This window comes from Haliotis asinina, chromosome 1 (genome assembly GCF_037392515.1).
Source record: "Haliotis asinina isolate JCU_RB_2024 chromosome 1, JCU_Hal_asi_v2, whole genome shotgun sequence".
Lineage (NCBI taxonomy): Eukaryota > Metazoa > Mollusca > Gastropoda > Lepetellida > Haliotidae > Haliotis > Haliotis asinina.
In genome coordinates this window covers 21632046-21651170 of record NC_090280.1, presented here as the reverse complement: position 1 = coordinate 21651170, position 19125 = coordinate 21632046, and the positions used below count along the sequence as shown (strand labels likewise).

At 37.3% G+C, this 19125-nt stretch overlaps 1 protein-coding gene across 1 annotated transcript in view; it reads right to left on the bottom strand.

The window, feature by feature from the left end:
* The window catches only part of LOC137288676 (dynein axonemal heavy chain 8-like), a 107962-nt gene that overhangs the window by 60033 nt on the left and 28804 nt on the right, over positions 1–19125 (bottom strand). The window contains exons 24-42 of the mRNA XM_067820804.1: positions 18515–18641; positions 18049–18284; positions 17373–17477; positions 15934–16047; positions 15304–15366; positions 12610–12848; positions 11876–12116; positions 9719–9918; positions 7929–8082; positions 6921–7084; positions 6350–6452; positions 5960–6064; positions 4679–4840; positions 3970–4194; positions 3397–3569; positions 2824–3002; positions 1942–2129; positions 1371–1457; positions 792–899 (exon numbers count right to left, since the gene is read on the bottom strand). Coding sequence (XP_067676905.1) covers positions 792–899; positions 1371–1457; positions 1942–2129; positions 2824–3002; positions 3397–3569; positions 3970–4194; positions 4679–4840; positions 5960–6064; positions 6350–6452; positions 6921–7084; positions 7929–8082; positions 9719–9918; positions 11876–12116; positions 12610–12848; positions 15304–15366; positions 15934–16047; positions 17373–17477; positions 18049–18284; positions 18515–18641 — 2973 coding nt within the window. The remainder of the gene's footprint in view (positions 1–791; positions 900–1370; positions 1458–1941; positions 2130–2823; positions 3003–3396; positions 3570–3969; positions 4195–4678; positions 4841–5959; positions 6065–6349; positions 6453–6920; positions 7085–7928; positions 8083–9718; positions 9919–11875; positions 12117–12609; positions 12849–15303; positions 15367–15933; positions 16048–17372; positions 17478–18048; positions 18285–18514; positions 18642–19125) is intronic.

Genomic DNA, 19125 nt, shown 5'->3' with positions numbered 1-19125 from the left:
ATCATGACTCGTCAGAAAAGATGACACTGTGCCATTGTCGTAGTCGCCAATTTTGGTGCCTGTTTGCCCGCTGTAGACGCTGGTTTCGGTGATGATCCGTCAATATGGGGTCGAAATAAGGACGTCGTGCATGCAGGCCTGCAGCTCGCAGACGGTTCTGTACGGTGTTGGGGTGAATGAATCCACATCGTCCTTGGACTTAAGCAGCTGTTCCTGTCGCTGGTAGTGTTCGGTCTCGGACATGATCCCGTACAATCTGACGGTCCTGACGTGCCGTTGTCATGCATTGACCTGGTCGAAGATGGTCCCAAGTGCTCCCCGTTTGCAGAAACCGTTGATGGAGTCTTGCAATCGTTTTGTGTGCGCAGTGTAGTGGTCTGGCAATTTCCCTGGTGCTGGCGCAATTTTGAAGCATGCCTATGGCACGTTCCCGTTCAGGGGCTGTAAGTCGCGGCATCATGTCGGCGTTTCACAAGTGTCAGTGAAGAAGTGAAATTTTATTCGGATTCACATGCTTTTAAAGGCAATGTGTGCACAAATTCAGAGTGAAATTAATTTTTCCTGTGGTGTGCGTGCAAAATGTTGCGTTTTTGTGAAAAAATGCCTAGCGCTACAGTTAACATGAAATTCTTGCATTTGTTGCACCTGGCATCTTGGGTGACGTCACTGTTGTGTTGTTGTTGTATAAATATTAGATTGAAGTTCATTTGAACTTAAATATTGACTTTTTTCAAGTGGTGCGTTTTCATGTGTACTCAGTATAGTTATTTTCTCATTTTAGTAGACATTACCTGCTTGGAGAGCTGTTCTTCACACAATTTGTAGAGGGTGTAGAACTTTTGGGCCAAGATAATATTTTCTATGAAACCACATGCAGCCAATTTTACCCTCATGATGATCTGTTAAAATCCGACACAAGTCAGTTGTAACTTAAAGTAATGGTGTGTTCCACAGAAAACATTTCCCTCTTGAAATTAATTATTAAATATTTTCCACAACTAGAAGGTTAAAAGTATTCTCTGTCAGTACACTGTCAGCACAGGGACACACCTGCCATGTACATTTCCTTCAGCATTAACCTTCATCAAGTGCAAGTGCAATAAGGTTTCAAACTCTGTTTAAAAGTGTGATCAAAGTATAAAACTTGGCACAATGATACTATATTGCATGGGCAATGAGCCAGATCTACTGACCAAGCTGACCATTTCTCAAAAATATTTACCATCCACAGTCAAAGGGTCTCTTTTAGTTATCTGCATAACCACTCCTGTACAAGTTCACTTCATATCCTAATTCAAATCTTACTGTCTTGTTTGTGACTATTTAAAACTGATAAAACTCCACATTTCTTTTTTTCAGGTCCAACATACCTGTCTATCTGGAACCATCATAGAAACTGTCCTGAACTGTACTTTCAGGTTTTCTGGCAGCTCCTGTCGACCTGCATAACCAGGGTTCTGAAATATTCAAGATTAAATATGACACATTTATTTGCTCAGGATAGACAATCCCCAAATTCCTGTCTGCATGATTCTAGGATAAGAGGCAAAATAGGCAAAAAAGAAACTTAAAAAAGATTAATCTACTTTTGCACATGTGACATAACATAACTTCACATTATTCAATCATCTGTTTAAAAAATTGTAAGAAAGTTTTGTGCATTGAATTGTATGCTTGAGGAAACAAAATGATATTGTGCATAAACCATATTCAATATACAACAATAAGACATAGCATGGAGAACACCTCCTTCTCAGAAGTTGACATTCAACCCCGTGTCTGTAGAAAAAGCTGTAATAGTTTCATACCAACTTTCCAAATCATTTTAACAGTGATTGGTTAGTCAAGGTCACACTTATTTTACTGATAATATTTAGAGATTCAGTTAGCAACAAATATGTTTTAAAGCAAGACATATACACCAAAGAGATGATTGGTTACCATTGTAAGAAATATCCCAAATTCTGGATTGAGTTCCACATTATCTCCATCAGTGAAGATGAACTCCTTTTTCCGTTCTTTTTTGGCTGTGAGAACAATGTAGATCTGCTGGGCTGCCACGGACAACACGGGTAGCTCAATTCTGTTGAACTCATCAAAACATCCCCAGGAACCTGACTGTGCTAGACCTTTATGTCAACGAATATATGAAAACATTAAATTATTTATGCTATAGATGATCATGTGGCTTGGTGAGGAGTTTCATAAATATTTAGATGATGGATATTACATGAAAAAGAATGTTATGGACAACAGTACCTTTATTATTATTACATCAAAAAACATCAAATTTTGACCTCAAAAGATATACTGCAGGAAAAATGACAAATTTTCCATTTCACACTTGGCAAGGACTGATGTACCTTTCTTTACTTCTGTAGGAAAGAAAACAGTGTCTAGGGAGACTATTCATTATTCAGTCCTTCACTGTGTCTGGATTTGCATACAAAACACATTATACTTTGATGGCCAGTCAAGATAACAGAAACTGAGAAGAAATTAAAAATTGAACCTACAACTTCTTAAAGACTTTAGACACTCTTATTTGTGTACAAATATTCAAACAAATCTCATGTTGTGAGTTTGGTGTTGGCAAATGGCATCAGGATATATTCAGAATTTAATCTACTTTTCACAAAACTTTCTTCAAAATCTTGAACTAATTTGAAATTGATCTTGTGAGCAACAAATTATATACAAGCCAGTCTGAAAGCCAAGTCTTCTATCTGATGAAACTGTCTGTTTTCAAAACACCACTTTTTACATCTAGCATAGAACTTAATCATACCGAAGGGTCTATTAGTATAACATATATGTTCAAACCTTTGTAGATACGTCCAAGTCCTCTGAAGTCCATCTGATCTGAACAGTTAAACACAACAACATATTTGCCGAGAGCTTTGCCCATGTCTTTAGTTGTCTCTGTCTTGCCAGTTCCAGCAGGTCCTGCAGGGGCACCTCCCATAGACATACCCAGAGCCTGGGCTAGTGTGATGTAACACCTGCAGTTATAACACTGAAGTATCAACACCTACATCATATCTCCAATCACAATATATACGTCAATCCATTTGTCACCTTACTTTCATAATGAGGCCATATTTGAAGTCACAGTGTCACAGGGTTTTTTTTCATTATTTAACATATATCTTTCACACATTTCACCTCTGTGGGAAGGCTTGCATTTCATGACAATGACAACAGGACTGATAAAGTGAAAACAGACTTTAATGCTCATTTATGTGGTTGCACTGAAATCAATCTTAAAGAACTTTTGAAATAAGACAAAATAACAAGAAAGACTTGCAGTTCTGCCCGTTAAGGGCACCTTGTTTGATATCCTAGATAGTTTGGAAATTTTCATTACACAGTACAAGTTTTGGGATATATTGTTACCTGTCAGTTAGAGGGGTAATGACCAGTCTGTCAGTACAACCAAGAAACTCGTTTTGGTAGATGTTGTCTACATCAGTGATCTGTACAATACACTGGTCAGTCTCCTCTTTGAAATAGAACCTTGCTTGTTTCAACCACTCAAAATCAGAAGGAGTCTTGATGTGAAGTTTCACCTACAAATACAAAATACTCTAGATTAAAAAGTCACATAGCAACACCTAAAGTAACAGGGTTTGTGTCGGGTAAACGTCATAATCAGACACTCCGTGTCATGTACCTTGAAAATGAATACATTGGTAGTAACAAATGAAATTATGAAAGGCTCATCATAGAGACTGTTTTGGATACCTTACATATGTTAAATGCCATGGCAACTACAAGTTTGGTGTTCACTTTTATATTACTTCAGAATTTTTTTTTTTTTTCAATATTTTTATTCATTTCAGTTGAGCATTTACTATTATTTCAGAACTGTTTTAGACCTGTGACAAATCTTCACCAAACAATCCAGTGACTGTTAGATTTCTATCAATTCTGAAGTGTGAATTTACAACTGTCAAGAAGGATACTTACCAGATCATCAAAGATGTCCCGTTGATGTACATGGATGGTGACAAGAGTCTCATACTTTATTCTCTCCACCTTGGTCAGGTCATGAGTTGTCTGCTCAATGAGTTTATTCAGGAGGTCAAGGAACTTCTGATTGGTGGCTGGCATCATCTTCTTGTCTGATCTGGCCACTCTCAAAGCATCCTCTGCATCCCTGGTCCACAACATTTGGATACCCAATAAGCCCACCTACAGCAGGAAACAGCAGTCATGTCTTTATGTTTGTTAACTAACACTGTAATCATCAGAATTTACTCATATGTAATAGCAGCCTGTATGAAGTCTGGACAACATATAATAGTGACTGATGTTATGAGAAAACATATATACACCTGTGATACCATGAAAGGAAAAAACAAACTTTCAAAGATTAACTATACAACTGTCTATGATGTTTCATACTATGTTTCTGGGGACCCAGGCTAACCTGACACAATGAAAGTAACTGCTAAGATGTAGACACACAGACACAGATACATAAAGAGACATTGTTTACTGTAACTTTGTTATACCAATTTAAACTGAAATATGATATCCAGCATGAAAGAAAATTTGGTTGTTATCTCCAACAATCTGTTTTCATAGTGGATACAATAAACAGTGTAATGTTTGAAAACTTCAACAAATCTTGACCAACAGACTTGAGGCTCAGTCATGACAGATGATTTGTTACCTGAGCTGGGACTGAGTTAAGGAATCCAAGAAGTTCAAATTCAGGAGCGTTGATGGTCCTGTAAGCATCTCTGATAACACCATGAAGTGATTTCATCTGTTCCCTCAGCAAATCTCCCAGCCATATCTCAACATTTCCCTGGGCTAGCACTTTTGTTTCAAGCTGAAAGCAATCGAAACCCAGTGATAGTAATCATGAGCATCAGTATACAATGACATTTACAAGCCAGCTGGCTAGCCTGACTTCCTGATCCACTTAGATTACACAGGGAATAAGGCTTAATGTGATTTCACTTGTCTGTCATGTCACAATAAAGGCATATTTTTCATATCATGCAATTACAAAATTATCTCAGTGGGGGCACGGTGGTCGAGCTGTCTAAAGTGCCAGGCTAGTGATCCAGTGAGTTGGAGGTGCCGGGATCAAGCATAACAGTGACCACATGTAGAAATCTTGGATTCAACTTCGTGTGCAGACTCTTTCAATGTTGTCACACACCCTAGTATACAGTACACAACCCTGCGCACGCAAAAGAACCCACTAATCTGTTGGTATAAGACCAGATGGTGGAGTACACCTAGTTGTGGATACAACAACATGCAGTAAACATGGACAAAGTACTGTGACTATGTATCTCAGTTCACCAAGCTGTGATTGGGTACCTCTTAAGGATGGAAAAGCCAAATCAACTTGGTGCACCTAGTAGGCTGCAAGAGTTGTATGATCCCCAGTGGGTTGAGATTGGAAATACTACAAGCCATTGAGACTGGCATCCAATGATCGAGGGATAAAAAGTGCCTATGAGCAGCAGAGATGGATATCAGTGCCATACAAATTTTAGCATAATAATAATAATCTTCCTTTTCATTCCACACACTGTTACTTACAGATTCATTTCATGCCAGAGCCACAGCCATGCATTTATTAAATTCCACCTTGTGCTTGTATACAGATTCTATGAGATTGTGATGTGATATGCGATGTAGTGTGGCAGTGGTAGTGGTTCTGAGAGAGATGGCAGTTTACTCAGGGCTGGGCTATCTTTCTCTGGGTGTATGTCACAGTGGTCAGGTAATCATAATACAGGTCTGTGACTTATGATAAGTCAAATAACAAAGATTAGTGTATCCTGTTTCTGGCATAAATTCAACACTTCAGCACCATCACAACTTTAAAAATCCACATAAATAATCAATGTCATGTTAACACTGATGCACACCACTGATTTATCATAGTAATGCCTGCCATGTACCACCTCACATAATCCTTTAAAAAACATACTATAATTTTTTCCCCTTCTTTGGAAATAACTGCCAGGATTCTGTCATAGTCCTTTTCATGGAACTCCACTTCATTGACATTCTCAAACACCCCTAGCAGGTGAGACTGGAAGCCAAACAAATACATATTTACAGCATGTGCATATATATGTCTAAAAGTGTCTTACTCATGATCATCACATTAACAATTAGAAAGTTATACCAAAGACTGCATAATAACATATTGTTCATGTCATTTCACTGGGCTTACACCGAGATGAAGGAAGCAATTGGCGAGAGTTTTCCAACAATATTTGTTTGGAATGCTTTCAACAGATTTTTTCTGACAAGTAACAAAACATATCAACATGGTTCACAACACACTTTATGTTGAGGAGAATAATCTGTGTACCTGAATTGTGTGAGAGTCACTTGCTTGTCCAAGTATTTCCAACAAAGAGGGATCTGAGATGAAGAAGAACCTAGGAAACACTAATCTCTTTTTCTCCAGGTACCTGGACAAAAATATTATAAGTGTTACAAATAATATGTCAGAAGTACATAGTTTAAGTTCAAAACACAGCAGTTCTCTTTACATATTTGTTTGTTTACTGGCTATCTAATGCCACCCTTAGCAAAATTCAAGCTATACGACATTAGCCTGTAAGGAATCAATATGGATTTGAAAAAAATCAGTGACTGATGAATAGGGGATAAGATTTTCAGGATAAAATGGCATGCAATCAGCAAATCCATCAGAACAAAGATGTCTATTTGAGACATTTGAGCAGGTCTAGCTATAGGGTCACATTAGTCCTCTTGACTAGTTGTGAAAATGAACAGTATATTACAGATTTCCAAGCCTGACACTAATTCCAAACCTTGCATTTAAAGTAGACAACATTTGCATAAACCCTACTGTGTACCTGCTGTGTGTCAGTTGTTCAGGAAAACACTAGTTATCTACTGTATGCCTTGTTTACCCTGTGAGAGATTTCTGACACAGCTCTAGCTGCTCCAGCAGATGGGGTAGGAGTTGTCCCATGGTCTCATCCCCAACACAGCACTGAACAACATTGGTGACCTCATGTGCACGCTGCATGATCTTGCCCCATGACTTGTCTATATTCTGGAACCTCTTGGCCTCCTACAACAGAAAAGACAAAATATGCTGACTTGAAAAGCATAAATGAAACAACCTAAAAAGTTTTGTTTTTTTTAAACAAGATGACCAAATCATGATTATCCCAACTCCAGATGTGTCTAAAAAGTTTCTTAACACTGTCTTCTACAGTTATAGAAGGAATTTATCTAAGTCTGCTCTGTGGCCAATATACTGCCTCAAGTATTTTGCCAATGTAAACAAATATTATCAAAGTATAGGTTTTTACCCAGTAGTAACTGTTGATGTTTTGATCTTGTTAAATGTAACTTCTTTGTCACTGACTAATTTAAACAAATAACCATCTATGTCTAAAATTGCCTGCCAAAAGCATTAAATTTGGAAAACTGGATAAGTTCATACGTAGTCTTAAAACTCATGTGACATGTAAGAGCACTATATCAAGTTTAAGAGGCCATCAAAATTATCTGATGTAAAGACAAGAAATTAAGTAACATACAGACACTGAAATCTGACTAATTCAGTATTTCACAAGAAGAGGGATAGGATATTAAGGTCCTATACTGCCAGGAGAAATGTCAATGTTTTAAGTTCAGGAAAAAGTCTGCAAGTTTTATATTTATGCCCAGGTCAAATATATAAACATGACGAAAATGAGAGAAAAGATAAGTAAGAACTTCACATGGAAATTTAAGTGTGAGTAAGTCTATAAGACAAAATGAATGGCCTTCCACAGGTCTGCAATGTCTTTAATGTGCAATTTAACTCCACTTTATGTGAGTAATTGAAGAGACAAACTGGAGCTTGATAACTCCTTTACATTTAAACAGGACTATGGTTGCAAATGTTCTTTCTATCGTTTCCGTACCTGAGGTAGTTGTTTGGCAATGTCTCCACCAACAAAGACAGCTTCCAAGTACACCCAGAGGTTCTGTACAGTCATCCAGTTCTCAAGAATGTCTGTAGTATTAGACAGATTACCAACCCAAGTCTGGATCGTTTTCTTGAAGGGTGCATTGTATCTATCAAATGCAAAATTTCCTGTTACTGTCCATATTTTAAAACTGTGGCAAAGCTTTCAAATGATAAGAAACTTTTCCAAGATTTTAAAATGTTTTATTAGCCATCACTGATTAATTGACCTAATTATTTCTATTCAAAAACAATAAAACTGTACTTATTTTGATAATCTTCATCATTCCCAATGCACTACATCAGTAATAAATAGGAATGTCCTCGTAGTGTAAGCCGTTTTATTTATCCTCACTTCGATAGTTGTAAAAATAGACTCTGCTCAGGCAAAGTCGTTGCAGTGTTTATTTGAATAACTACCTTGTAAGGGTGGTTAACTACACTAACCAAAAATTAGACTCAAACTATGCCATCTCTGAGAAGGATAGAAGATGACATAGCTGAGTGCTTTTATGAATCAGTATCATTTTCACAATAATTTTATTCAAATGAATTTTAATATGAGAAACTGGGAGCATTGTGTGAGTGCATAAGTTTAGTTGGAAATGCATGAGATTCACTTTGTGTGAGAGTTGACAGGTCAAGAGGTGAATGAGTGAGTGAAAATCAATGTGGGATGAAATGGTGTTCACCCAGGAAAGCCACGTATGAAAAATACCTATGGCCTCTAAAGCCATGCCATGAGTAAGGGAATCATTATCGTTCTTTCACTCATTGATCAGAATGGATTAAAATTGTTTTAGTGACATGTCCTTTGTTTAGATGAAATATGATGGGCTATTTCTTTATTCTTACTGAATCTTTTTATGTTTGTTTTGTTCAATAATCTTGCATTCTTGTATTATCTTTATTCCTATGTATATTCTCTTCAGAAATAAACTGGTACATGTTAATGGGTCATTGTATGGAAAAGGGCAATTTCAACTTTTGCTCTTATGAAAATGTTATTTGTTGTTTCTGTATTTGTCTTCAAGTAAACTACTTTGGTTTGTATGATGTGTATATTGCCTTAGCAGAGACGTTTGGACAAGAATTCTAAATAAAATGTATTGTGATGTTTCAACTTCAAATCAAAATGTCATTAATGCAACAGCAGCAATAATACCGCCTTTGAAAAACCTAGACATACAGTTTGCTCAAAAAACTGCTAGGAAATGGAAAGAGTTTCAAATGTGGCTACTTATTACCATAATCATGCAATAAATGGTCATTTTCCTAATTTTTTTTTTCCTTTCAGTTTCTAGCATAATGTAAATATAATAGCAGAATCAACAATAGGTCTTATTTCAAACAGTTATCAGAAACGGACAAAACACTGAATTCCTTTGACCCTCCCATAAGTTAAAATGCTTTGGTTGTATATAATCATACATAATTCATAAACAGTGTTTGAGTACGTATATGAGGCAGCTAGTTTGATATATACATTATTTATGGTAATATAGATTAGCACTGTCAGAAGCGCCACTGTCACACAATTATTCACTTAACCACGCCCATTGTCGATTCAGCCAGGCAATTTTCAACTCTGCTTTGCTTAAATGTGGCTTTCCTCCAGTGTGACCCAATAAATACTTCATTCCTCAAGTTTTGAGATATAAATCAGTCCCCACAAAAACAGAATTCTGAAAATGAGAAATTTTGTCTGACATTCAACTTTTGAACTGGTAAGGGACCCGACAATACCTGTTGCTAAGTAGTGAGCTGAGAATCATCAAACTGTCCTCCAGGCAGGAAATGGTCTCTGCTGTATCACCTCCCTTCAGGAGGAGTTCTCCTCGAGCCTTGAAGTTGGAAAAAGTGATAGTTCGTCCATTCCAGTCACTGATCACTGCTTTAAGTTTTGCTTCAATATCCTTCTCCTTCACAGCTGAGATGCACACATCCTAGAATCAACATTCATGGTTACAGCAATTATTTCTGAAATGTAAAATATTTGCGAGAAATCAACAAGCTACTCCATCCCACCATCAAACCAGATAGCCTGTTATTCACATTGAAATGAAATTATTTACAACAAAAGTTGAATTAATAAAGAACTTATAAGTCTGAATATTACCAGGGCAACATTTTGTCCTAATTCACAGAGTTGCACTGTACAGAAATGTGGCAGCAAGGAAAACACCATTTTTGCATGCAGTCAATTCATGAATATAAGACAGTAGAGTGTTTAACTATTACTTTGTGTTGCATACACCATGTTCGCACTACTTGGGATATCTAGAGACTTTTCATGTAAATATTGACACAGTTCACTGTGTATTACGAGGGAGGAGTGCAGAGAAAGGGACAGTCAGGTGTGCGAGAAAGCATGGAGACAGCACAGCACAGGTTAACGAATAAATAGCTTTCTCTGCACTTGTGCCCGCGCTTCTCGAACACCTGTCTGCGCCTTTCTCTGCACTCCTCCCTCATAATACATAGTGAACTGTGTCAATATTTTAATGATAGTTTGTAAATGATAGTTTTATTATTAGGTCAAAAACCTCACAGAGTTGGTATGATGTTTTGATTATGATCTGCGTTTAATTGAGCATGTTATGATTACACGATGCCATTTAGAAAGTGGTCAAATGCAACATATGTCATATTTGGGATTGACTTTCTTAGTAAAGTACAAATTCTAGTACTTTTTTTCGGTTGAGTCCCATCCGGGATTCGAACCCGCACCCTCAGAGTCAGGCACCTAATCGCCAGCACACAAAGTCAGCCGCCTAGCCCGCTCAGCCACCACGACTTCCACAAAAATGAAAGTCGGACAACTGGTAGTCTAGACTGCGTACTTTGTGTACCCCTCTGATGAGTGTAAATTGGCACGGCTCCCACGGCCGAAAGCTATGATTACACGATGCCATTTAGAAAGTGGTCAAATGCAACATATGTCATAATCCCAAATATGACATATGTTGCGAGCATGTTATGGTTACTAGTTTTTGGGCTAGACTGCAATTCATCGGTCCGCTTTTGGGCCAAACAGACCACATGCACAAAATTATTGTGTTAAATAGAGACTACACAACACTCAAAATAACTGATATACTATACATTTTCGAGTCCTCAATAATGCAGACTGATTTAAGGTTTATGGTCTGAAATAATAATCCATCCTTCTGTTCAATTCTGACCTGGGTGTGAGGCCAATTGCATAATTTAAGTCTGCTTCTTATTAGTGTTGTTTGGATTCATAAAAAATAAGAAAACGGTAGTTTTTCTGATTTTCCCCTCTGTAAACCATGGTATTTGATCGCTGATTTCATTAATTAAAGCTTGAAATCTCAACCAGGTAGTTGTTACCTTAGTTGATATATTTTATATTAGCCTTTTCATGAGAGTTGAGATGAGAAAATACAAGACGATAAGCATTTTTTACAGTACTTTAAGTCCGAATCGTTTCCATGGAAACCGAGAAATATAGAAATGACAAAAATCTGTAAATAGCAGAAGGCATCATCTTAGGTTCTGTTTGTGATACCTACCAACTTTTGATGAAAAATACTGAACATTTTTTTGAGTTATGCTCCAGAAACAAAATAATTACAGACAGACAGACAAGGCTCTTGTCCTAATAATGACAATCCAAACACACAGCCCCATTCATGCCTAACATTCTAAATGTCACAAACTGCCATTTCAACAAATGAACAGGTGCTACAATTTACCGTCCTTACATTAGTCACTCAGAATTATCCAATGGTGGAAAGGTATTCAATTTGTGTCTTCAGTCAACATATTATTCCAGCAAAAAGATGCAACAGACTATTCACAAATGTACAAAGCTAATGACAAAAAGCCGTCCAAACATTGTCAATAGATAGTAAATGTGAATGGAACTTGTCTCCTTACTTCAATCTCCTCCTTGTATTTGAGTAGAGGAGCCTTCATGATGTCTCTCAGTGTAAAGTTGTCTGAGTCAAAGTCAAATGTGTGTCCTGTGAGTTTAGCTATTCGGTCCCAGTGCCTTTCCTTCATTGCCTTGTTAGCCATCAGCTCCAACAAGGGACACGACTCACTGAAGTCATCAATCTTTTTCTTCAAATCTAAAAACGCCTGCCATTCTTTCAGACCTTTGGGGAGTCGGCGGCATCTACAAGGTACACAAGATTCTTATAGGAAACTGTAAAGTATTTCCGTATTAACGTAAAAGAAGTAGCCCTGAAATATAACAAACAATAAGAAATTTTCACATAAACTGTTACAAATCTTTGGGTTTGAAACGATTGTATATATCAAGAGCTTTTGATCTCATAATCACAGTTTACATCAACTTCAGAAAAAGGAAGGATACAAAACACAGAATTCTGTTCCACTGGCATTATACATTGTTGCCAAACACACTGAGTAAAAAAGGTGGCATGTCAAAATATCCAGATTTACAGACTACTGATTAACGTCGTCACCATGTACTGAATAGTAATGCCAATGATGTCAGGATTTAATGCCTCACACAAGTACAATGTGCAAAGCCCACTTTCTATATTTTCTACCGTATCAGGCTGGAACGTTGCTAGAAGCTGCATAAACCCTAGTTTCTCACTCTTGTGAGGAAAACATGAAAATCAAGGCTACCAACCATTTACCTGTTCTGAAGGTCCAACAATTCTGAATTGATTTTTTCAATGTCAACCTCCACCCAAAGAATGTCAAAATATCCACTGATGAGGGTCATGACAGTGTTGTAGAGACCATACAATTTCTGCAGCAGACTCAGTTCCTTCTTCACCTTGACAAGAGCTGGGTAATCTGTAACTGTCAGGCCAAATAGCTGCTCCCCAGCTGAGTAGATAGAGTACTTGCTCCACAAATCATCAAACTGACTCTGTTGACCAAAACATATATCAGGTAAATGATTCCATTGAAGCAGAGTGTTATTTGGTCACCAGTCAAAAGAATGAGTGTAGATGTATATGAGCACAGCAACGCTACTTTCACTGCCTCAACTTACAAGTGGTCATCACAAACATGTAACATTATTAATATTTAAAAATTAAATGACAATGTGCTGTCATTGTGGCAAGCTGTTTCATGATATTGGATGAAGACTCATCACCTTCAGATCTTTCTGAGTATATCCAGCAGAAACTTGACTCTTGAAATCAAGATCTAGTGTAATCTTCATTTCAATTTGTATATTATGACAAATTTACACATTTGTAGCATTTATAGAAAAGTCTCACCATTACTTATACAACAAGACATTATAAGTTGTTCACTGGTCATGAGGGGGCCATGGGCTAATGTACCTTCAAGGTATGTTTATGTTCCTCCAGCCCCCTAGGGACCCAGTGAACAACATATTTATCTTACCGAACACCTGAATTTTAATTTTGAACTTTTTGAAGCACTTCTGTTGAATGCTAGGCGAATTGCCATTTTGCAGACGATACAAGGTACGAGGGGATGTCAATATGTTTTGAGTCTTGAGCATTTTTCATACCCAGGTGTCACAGCCTATGGTACGACTTTGAACCTTGGGGTGTAGCTGATGTGATATATAAGATTTTGTATCCTACTCTCAGAAGTTATTGAACAGTTCACATTGACAGAAAGTACCCCCTCACAGCAGTGAAAATGAATAAAATTGAGTATAGAGCAGTAATTAAGTTTTTAGTTCTTGAAGGAAACTCGGCGAAGAACACTGAAGAAAGGCTTTCAGCAGTTTATGGGAAGTCTTCCCCTTCATCTGCTACCATCAAACGATGGGTCAATGAATTTAAGCATGGTAGAGAGAGTCTTGAAGATGATCCCCGTCCAGGTCGCCCAACAACAAGCACTAGTCAGGAAAACATTGACAGAGTGCATAGACTTGTGCTGGTAAATCGTTGAATCACACTTCACGAGTTAGAGGAGACCACAGGCATTTCACACGGATCCATCGAGACAATTCTTCATGAACATCTCGTCATGTCTAAGGTGTGCGCAAGATGGGTGCCAAGAATGCTTACAGATGAAATGAAGCAAACAAGGGTCACCATAAGCAACTCTATGCTAACCAGATACAACAAGAATCCAGCAGATTTTCACTTTAGGTTAGTAACCTGTGATGAAACCTGGATCCACCACTATGATCCTGAGAGCAAACAAGAATCCATGGAAAGGAAACATGTCACTTCTCCCAGGACCAAAAAGTTCAAAGCCTCCAGATCAGTGCAAAAGGTAATGGCGACAGTCTTCTGGGACAGCAAAGGCATCATTCACGTAGATTATTTACCAAAAGGAACAACAATGAATGGGGAATATTACGCTAACTTCTTGAGGCAAGTGCAACAGTCAATCAAGGAGAAGCGCTGGGCCAAGATCAGACATGGTATTCTTCTACATCAAGACAATGCTCCAGTACATACCTCTTGCGTTGCAGCCGCTGCTGTACGAAATCTTGCCGCATCCCCCCCTACTCTCTAGACCTGGCACCAAGTGATTACCATCTGTTCCCAAATCTCAAGAAACACTTGCATGGTCGTAGATTTCAGGATGATAATGAGCTTATTGCTGCTACTGAGGCTTGGTTTGAGGATCAAAATGGTGCCTTCTACAGAGATGGCATCAGAGACTGGCAGAAAAGATGGAACAAGTGTCTTGACTCACAAGGGGACTATGTTGAAAAATACATGTGGTTCATACCAATATTTTGTGTTTTTCTATGCAAGGCTCAAAACTTATTGACATCCCCTCGTAAACAGATTTAGAGTTATCTCCCTTCCATCGATTTTCCGTGTTTGATGCGTGATTCAATGTTATTTGAGACAAGGAAGTACTACCATGAAGCACCAGAAGAGTTCGGAATTCCCAGCGGTGTAAAATAATACATCGTCTGTAAGCAGGGTAAATTGAAATAGAATAGTTCTGAGCCAATTAAATAGTGACATTCATGTGTGAGGTAAGATAAAAAGCCTTAGCCTTCGCCTTTCAAACTAGTATAGAAAAGCTGGCCCATTGCAGCATTTATACACCTTTATACTGAGATGATCAACTACCAATGTGATGCTAGATTTCTAATGGTATTCATATTATGCATTAGTTTCCTGTAGGCTCATATTTTGACAAGTTCAGTTAAATATCGGGCCAGCATATCCTTGGCAATTAGGGCTTTTTTTTTCAAGGCTAAAACAAATTTAGGACCTTTGTAAGGTAAAATGTCTACATTTCTGGCTTTTCATGTCCATGTAAACCCTGACTCAACCACCCCACCCTATGACTTGATTCATATGATCATTCCTTATGACTGCACAGGCTACAGGACAGCCATTCTGAACCAAACTTCACAAAGACATTACCTGGAAACTCTGTAGTCTTTCATTGGCTTCTACTGGAGATATTCCTTCAGTCATAGGTCCTCCCTGTTGTTAAAGATCATACAGAATAGACAATCTAAAATTCAGCAAACTGAATCATCACTATAAATCAGGTATGTGTTAATAATTGCATGCAAATTGATCTCTGACCTAAAACGCATTTTTCAAATCTACTGAGAGAATCTCAACCTTTGTAACTTAAAAATTGGATAATAACCAAGGTATTGAAAATGTGTTTTTCACATGCTAACTTTGAGGCTCTCATTTCCATTTTTAATACATCAAATTGTTGTGATGACCTGGAAGCAGTTTAAATATGTTAAAGCTGGTATCCTAAAACAACATTAAGTTGGTATGCTGCAAACTAGAACAGCGAGAACAATGGCTGTTAAAATAGTTAATACTGGCTTTTTTAATCAATTTTAGCATCTCATTGTAACACTGATTATCTCACGGAAGCCATTATTTTATCACCCAATCACAAATACCATCTCCTGACCAACCACTGAAACAATGTCCAATATGCATTCAAATATTGTGTACTTTATAAGTGACTACATGTAATAAGTAACTAAGCATTTCATACAGGTTTTGACACCATGACATACTCACAGTATTATATCTTTCTTCAAAGTTTTCCACATCAACATGAAACACTTCAACTGATGTCAGCAGCTCTGTCTTGAAGCCTGGTTGTACATTCACAAGTTCATCTTGCACTTGACTCTACATTGTAGGGAAACATAACATACACCAGAACAGGATCTTTGCTTGTGGTTTAGTGAAGCATAAACGGAGGTCTTTTGTGAAATCTAAGCACAAAAATGAAGCAGTTCTTGTTACAACTGTAATGTTAAAAGTGGGAATGTTGTATATCATTTCAGTATTGATACTGGGTTGATAAAAGGTTTTTAAATATCTATCCTAAATAAAGAAATCGCTGCAATCAGAAAAATTCTATTGGTTGGATTAAGGTGAAGGGTAGAAATCATTATGTTGATTTTATAGTTGGTCCATGAAAAGTAGAGCTGGGACAATACACTATGTCACAATATGATACATATCATGATATTTTACCTGTGATGTGATATGATACGTATCACAATACAAACACCTTGAAAGAACGTCAGAGTACTAAAATTTCATATGAATACTTTTAAGGTATTTATGCATAGCAATAACACTTTTGTTATAAACTAGCAAGTAATTCTATCATATTTGCGTCTTTTTTTCTCTAGTTGAGTACTTTGACATGTTGAAGATAATATTGTTTAGAAAAAAAATTATGTATCGTTTCGTACCTTTTGTATAGGTATACTAATGAAAAGTATACCTTTACAAAGCAAATGAACTAATTTTGATGCTGTAGTTGATATACTGAAACCAAGCTTCCCACTGGATGACACTTGTTGAACATTGATAATTTAGTGGACTCCCTGATTCCTAAGACATTGCAAAACCTTAAAGACCCCTAGGACATCCTAATCTTAAAAACTGATAGGTGTACAACACTGTATTCACTAGACCATGATCAGGAAAATATCCACCAAAGTGTCTTTATTTTCATGTGACAGAAAACAATGTTTGCTGCAAGGCATCTAGTTTGAAGAATTTTTAATTTCATTTTTGTAAGAAGGCCCATTTATGTTTTCACACTAATTTCTCCAATAAATGATACTATAAAACGATATCCTTATGCACCCTCCAACTTAAGAAATCCCTCTGCTGAAAAACAGTAAAACCTGAATGAGATCTGAAAACCCCCCTTGTTCGCAGATAGGTACTTCTAAATTGTGATGAGGTTCAGGAAAAATCCAAACAATCATTGGCTGCTAGTGTTTGTGGTCAAGAATTATGACCTAATTCTTTGTGCTACAGAAATGAAATGTTAAACAAACAGACATTCAACTCCAGCAGTCTCCATCTATGTCTCATTGAAGAAGATTGGAGCTTAGTAACAAACTGTGACTGTGGAATGATAAGGTTTCAGTTATCCTCTTAGCTACTCTTTAAAAACAAACACATTGTCAACGTAAAAAGTAAACACTTACAGCTTTACTGAGGGCCTTTTGGAAAGAATATCGAAGAGAATCCACCTTGTCATTTTCTTCTTTGTAAACAATAACTTCAAAGTCTTGAAGCAGATTGTACGACTCCTAGGAATAGGTAAAACAAGAGAGCATTGTTTATTACTGCACTATACCTGTTGGAGGTAATCAAGTCTGAATGAGAGAAACATCTCATTCAATGGAAAATCTGAGTATTCATCCATATCATTGGGACATATCATATCAGATGAAAAACAATAGGAAAAGTATTTTCCCAAGGATATACCTACTCATACTATGCTTTGTTGCCAAATATCAATTCTGAATATTATAGATATCGTATTGATATTAGATTGTATACATTGATATATTGTATACAATTATAGACTGGTGATGAGGTCAACACTTGTTTCTATGGCCCTGCGAAAAGCAGTATCGACTGCAGGCAAGATATAGTGTAATAACCAAGTTACTGACACCATGTGGAGTAATCCACAATACTGGGATATGACATGCACTCTCTGATTCTGTTACTATCTGATCCAAGTATCTCACAATCAACATTCCTGTAGACCAATTTCCTTTCATGGAATCTCCACTATAAATGTTACTACTGCAGCATTGATGAGACTACTAAAACAGAGCTAGAGTAATATGTCATAGTAATGATGTTATCTACCTCAATAGGTCCAAGTGACATGTCTATCCTGATGTGATTTTCTCGGATATCTGAGAGTGCAGTCATTGCCTGTCGGACATCATCGAGGTCTCGTATTGGTCGTGTCAACCTCTTGGTGTACTCCTCCACAAACATCAAAATGTCCTCCATCTTGTCACGGTATTTGTTATTCAACTCTCTGCCAAACAACAGCTTCCAGGCCTTGATTTCAACTCTTAAGGCCAATTTCAGAGGTTCTGTCAGATCGAATGAACATGCTTTTACCAATGCTGTTTCGGAGGGCATGAAAGCATGCAAAGATGACAACATCCATCATCATAGTGATATTTTCTTGGCAGCATTCAATATTGTTTAAAATAAAATTGTAAAATCATGAATTCTGCACCATGGAAAGAAAACGCATGTCTACTTCACAAAAATAATGAATTCTGCTTGTTTTGATCATGAATGACACTTAGTACTGTACCAGTGAAGAGTTCTATAGGTCCAACAACCTCTGATGCATTGATGTCGTCAATGGAGTTTTCCAGTTTCTTAAACATTGCTATTTTGGCTTTGTACTCAGAAATAATGGGGTCTGTTGACAAAAATTCCTGAAACAAAAGAGTTTGGGTCTTTTAGGTTTTCAAAGGACATGAAAACATCACTGGGCATAATGAGTTCACCAGTGTATGAATTGAACATTTGCACTAGTTTGGGATATGTTTGCTTGAGTGATATTGTTTTACTTAATGTATGGCATGGGTCATGGCTGACAGGTCCCACACCCATTACCTGTATGGCCTTAAATTTATACCAGCATAGTTTCAATAAGCAGAGTGACTCCTATTTTTCCACCAGTTCCTTGCAGGGTGTCGCAGACTGTAAATTGAGCTGGGTCCTCTAGGGGGTGCAAATGCATAAATCACCCATTGCCATCGTTATAAATGAAACCCCGTCATTAAAACTGCTCATTTCGATCTTTAATGACCCTAAATCAACCTTTTTGACAACAGTGAATAATGCTCTGTCGCAAACGAAATTTCAACCAATCAGAGCGGAACGTCTCTGTGGTGTAATAGTAGGTATAGATATGAG